A 5,067-nucleotide genomic window follows, 5' to 3' on the forward strand; every position below is an offset into this window, starting at 1 on the left:
AGAGAGAGAGAGAGAGAGAGAGAGAGAGAGAGAGAGAGAGAGAGAGAATCATCTAGTGGGGCCAGAGGCTAGCTAATTCAGACGTTGCTTGTTCCTGTCTTAGTTCTCTGCCACCTCCCACCATCTTCCATCCTCCCGCGGTCACATGCTCAACGTCCACTTCAGCCCTCCTCCCTGTGTCCTCTTCTCAGAGCTACGCAGTTTCATTTGCCATAAGGACCTCAAGGAGGCACTGTGGCTTTGTCCAGCTTTGCGGCTGGTGGGAGAAGCTCCACCCTCCCCACGGTCCTCCCTGAGCAGCTCCCCCGCCCAGGACCAGAGCCACAGTATACCTTCAACTCCAAGCCCTTAACACTGGGGCAATTGGAAAGATGAGGTGGGCTTTTGTACAAGTTTCATATCAATTTAGGGTTAAGCCAAGATGGCTCAGTGGAAAAGTGGTTGCCTTGTAAGCTTGAGGACCTGAGTTCTAATCCCCAGCATCCACGTAAACGGCCAAAAGTGCTAACACACACGTGCCATCCCAGCTATGGTGAAGACAGGCAGGTCCCTGCACGCTGACGCCTGAGGTGGTCCACAATGCACTGGACACTGACTCAGCGGTATAAACACTTTTAAATTTAATTTGGGGCTGGAAAGATGGCTCAGAGTTTCATAGCACTGGCTGCTCTTCCAGAGGTCCTGAGTTTAATTCCCAGCACCCACATGGTGGCTCGCGACCATCTGTAATGCCCTCTTTAGCAATGCAGATGGACATGAAGGCAGGACACTCTTACACATAAAATATATGAATAAATAAATCTTTAAACTTAATTTCTAGGCCAAGCGTGGTGGCACATGCCTTTGAGCTCGGCGCTCAGTAGGCAGAGACAGATGGATCTCTGTGAGACTGAGGGCCAGCCTGGTCTCCAGAGTGATTTCCAGAACAGCCAGGGCTATGTATAAAGACCCTGTCTGAAAAACAAAAATTCCTGTAGAATTAATCATGTCCAAAGGTCCAGACTAGATTCTTTCCAAAGCATCTGGCCTGAAGTAGGGTGCAGGTTGGATTTCTCCTGCCTCTAAACCAGGATCTCAACCTGTGAATCGCAAACCTTCGGAACACCACTGCCTCCAAAAACATTTACATTGTGACTCACAGCGGTAGCAGAATTACACTTATGAAGTCGCGTCAAAAATAATCTTACAGTTGGGATCATCGCGACATGAAGAACTGTGTGGAAGGGCCGAAGCACTGGGAAGGTTGAGAAGCACTTTTTAAACTTTATTGTCTGAGCCAGTGAGATGGCTCACTGGGAAAAGGCGCTTGTGGCCAAGGCTGATGACCCGAGTTCGGTGTCCAGGTTCTATTAACTGGCTCTTAGAAGTTCCACATAAGCATCAGAACATGCATTGCCATACACACACACACGCGCGCGCACACACATAAATAAATAAATAGTCTTTTGTCCTACCTCAGAAGACTAAGGTATCCTGCATACAGTAGGTAGTTAATATTGTCTTCATTTGAGGGAAGAGGAATGGAGGTATGGAGGGGAGTGGTTATTTAGGAGCCATTGGTAAAAATGTAGGTGTGAGAACTCAAAGAGGAGAGGACAGTCTTCTTGCTCTTCAGCTTGAGGGACAGACACCCATCTGTCACCAGTGAGGAGGGCTGACCACCTGAAGCATCCAGGAACCCAGTCCACAACCAAGAGGGGGGGATCAGGAGGCACCCAAGCTTCAAAGGAAGTATCCCATCCTACAGAGGGGCTGAGTATGTGGGGGCACCCCCCACACCCCAGCCTCACTCACCCAGACCTGTCCCAGGCTGGACACAAGTCACCAGCAACAACAGAGGCATCAGCAGCACGGCCTGCTTCCTGTGGAGCCCCATGGCTGGCCTGAGCCTCCAGCTGCGGTCTTTCCTTCAGGTCTGTCTACTGTGCAGCCCCAGCTACTCTGCCTGGGCTGGGATGCCTGAGGCTGCTACTTTGGGGTGCCCCCTCCTCCCATAAAACTGGTTGGACAGGTTCAAGGGCTGAGGCTATAGGCTCTAGGGGATTCAGCATCACAAGGGATGGGTCCAAAAAGAACAGAGTGATGAAGGAGACAAGCCAGGACACCTGCACCCCACTCCACGAGGGCCTGGGCTGGGAGGGGCCAGGTATGGAGCAGACTGCTCTGGGTGTGGACTGCCCCATAAAGATCTTGCCTTGCCTGTCCTGGGTCCTGGCCACTAGAGCACCTCACAGTCCTCTTGTGAAGGAGGGAGTCCCTTCACCTTCTAGACAAGGCACACGGAAGGGAGGTGTCCCTGCTATGTCACCCAGGCTGAAGGGCAAAGCCTTGTTCCAGCAAATGCTGGCCCTGGGACTGACATTTGCGCTCTCACTCTCTCTCTCTCTCTCTCTCTCTCTCTCTCTCTCTCTCTCTCTCTCCTCTGTCTCTCTTTCTGTCTGTCTCCCTCTGTCTCTCTTTCCTCTGTCTCTCCTTCTCTCTGTCTCTCTGTCTGTCTCTGTCTCTTTCTCTTCTTTTTCCTCTGTGTCTTCAGATAGAGCCTCTAAGCTGGCCTCAAACTCAGCATATAGCCAAGGATGACCCTGAACTCTTGGTGCTCTTTCCTGATTGCTGGGGTTACAGGAGAACTCTGCCTCTGCTAGCAAATCAAATCAAAATTATAGATGGACTGATGATGGATGAATGGACCAATAGATGGATAGACAGACTAGGCTTAGATGTCATTCAGTGATAGAATTCTTTCCTGGCATGTACATGCCCCAGCATCACAAATATATGTGTATGTGTTTGAGATATACATGCATTCACACAGACACACACATACACACTCACATATCATACACATAACACACAATCTTTCTCTCTCTCCCTCTCTCAGAAGTTAAACCTCCTTGGTCATCCTCTCTCAGGTCCCTAGTTCAATCATCAGAACCAGGAGCCAAATATAGTTAGTGCTGCATACACATAATTCCAGCACTTGGCAGGTAGAGGCAGGGGGATGAGGAGGAGTTCAGAGTAGCTTCCTGGCCAGCCTGGGATACAGTACACCACGTCTAAAAAACAAACAAAGCTAGGCTGTGGTGCACACTTTTAATCCCAGCACTTGGGAGACAGAGGCAGGCAGATCTCTGTGAGTTCAAGGCCAGCCTGGTCTACAGAGTGAGTTCCAGGACAGCCAGGGCTACTCAAAGAAACCCTGTCTCAGGGAAGACAACAACAATAAAACAAACAGCAAAAAATAAAATGAGGTGGGGAGGGCACTCCTTGCAAAAGCCTGTTCTTGCTCATCCTCTCTCAGGTCCCTAGAACATGCCCAACTGTATCATGCAGATGAGAAGACAGCTCCAGCAGTGTGTGTGTGTCTGTGCATGTGTGTGTGTCTCTGTGCATGTGTGTGTCTCTGTGCATGTGTGTGTGTGTCTCTCTGTGCATGTGTGTGTGTGTCTCTGTGCATGTGTGTGTGTCTCTGTGCATGTGTGTGTGTGTCTGCATGTGTGTGTGTCTCTGTGCATGTGTGTGTATGTCTCTGTGCATGTGTGTGTCTCTGTGCATGTGTGTGTGTGTGTGTCTCTGTGCATGTGTGTGTGTCTCTGTGCATGTGTGTGTGTCTGCATGTGTGTGTGTGTCTCTGTGCATGTGTGTGTGTGTCTCTGTGCATGTGTGTCTCTGTGCATGTGTGTCTCTGTGCATGTGTGTGTGTACAGGCTCGCACACACTGTTCACATGCACACACCCACACTGCATATATAGAGGCCAGAGGATGACACTCTAGAGTCCGTTCTCTCCTCCCACTGAGCACTGTGGGAGCACCTCAGTTCCTAGCAGTGGGAAGGCGTAGGAAGGTTGTCCAGGTCATGCATGATGAACCAGGAAGCAGAAAGGGCTCTGGATAGATAACCTTCAAAGACCCACCTCTAGTGACCTAAGTCTGCAGCTAGACCCAACCTCCACTATATCCCAAAACAGTGTCACTGCCGGGGACCAAGTACTCAAGACAGGAGCCTGTGGGGAACATTTCAGATTAGGCTACGACATAGCAGCTGACTCTCTCCACTAAACTGAGGGCAAAGGCCAGACTTGTTTAGCTCCCCAGGTTTCTCCCCAGTGCTCGGTCTAAGATCTGACAAATGAATTCGTCTAATAGCTGGTGATGTGGAAACTTCTCTGCTCACTGTGTTTGGCTCTGGCCTGGGACTTTCATTTTATTTTACAGCATCAGGTGGGTGACTGGAATAGCATAGCACCTTTTCTTCTGGGTCCTAGAAGCACCAAGCACCAGTGAGAATCAGCGTAAGGGGAGTGGGTCCCGGACCCTCAAAGGGGCCAAGTAGTGGCCATACCAAGCCCCCGGGAAAAGTGTACCCCTTTTGACCTTTCTTACTGTGTACTTTGGGGGGTGACTCATAAGGTAGGTGGGGCTCCCCACTTTGCTACCTCCTCAAACAAGTTAAATAGTTATACACCCAAAGACTCACCCAACTCTGGATCACCAAACAAAGACACAGCTCCTTGGAAACCGTCACACCCACAGTCTGAGGAGGTACACAGCGAAACCGTGTGCCCCCAAGGATTGACCGCGCTGGCCTCACACCCGCCAAAGAGAGAGATAAGGGCTTTGGGCCCAGAGAGAAAAATAACAGTACTTGGTGCCCTTTATTCCAAGCCCTTGTCAAGTGGGAAACACTCTAATGTTCCTTGACCTCACCCAGGTCTTGAGTCTTTCTTGTACAAGATGGTTCAAATGCTACCAGTTGTACTGTGTGTCTCTCATGATGAGCAGGTTGCCACCTCTGAAGTCCCGAGAGAGTTTCCTGCATCCACTACCAAAAACTAGAAAGTACTTTCTCGTTAGGTTCAGCAGTGAAATACCTGCCTAGAATCCCCCAGTGAGCGGCTGGGGGCGTGGCTCAGCAGTAGAGCGTCTGCCTAGAATCCTCCAGTGAGGGGCTGGGGGCGTGGCTCAGTGGGAGAGCCCCTGCCTAGAATCCCCCAGTGAGGGGCTGGGGGCATGGCTCAGTGGTAGAGCCCCTGCCTAGAATCCCCCAGTGAGGGGCTGGGGGCGTGGCT

At 50.8% G+C, this 5,067-nt stretch overlaps 1 protein-coding gene across 1 annotated transcript in view; it reads right to left on the reverse strand.

Annotated features, from left to right (window-relative positions):
* The window catches only part of Upk3bl2 (uroplakin 3B like 2), a 6,675-nt gene extending 4,679 nt beyond the window's left edge, over positions 1-1,996 (reverse strand). The window contains exon 1 of the mRNA XM_028765937.1: positions 1,795-1,996. Coding sequence (XP_028621770.1) covers positions 1,795-1,876 — 82 coding nt within the window. The 5' untranslated portion in view covers positions 1,877-1,996. The remainder of the gene's footprint in view (positions 1-1,794) is intronic.
* Between the last annotated feature and the right edge of the window lie 3,071 nt (positions 1,997-5,067).

This window comes from Grammomys surdaster, unplaced genomic scaffold (assembly GCF_004785775.1).
Source record: "Grammomys surdaster isolate TR1022 unplaced genomic scaffold, NIH_TR_1.0 166, whole genome shotgun sequence".
In the NCBI taxonomy this organism is placed as follows: domain Eukaryota; kingdom Metazoa; phylum Chordata; class Mammalia; order Rodentia; family Muridae; genus Grammomys; species Grammomys surdaster.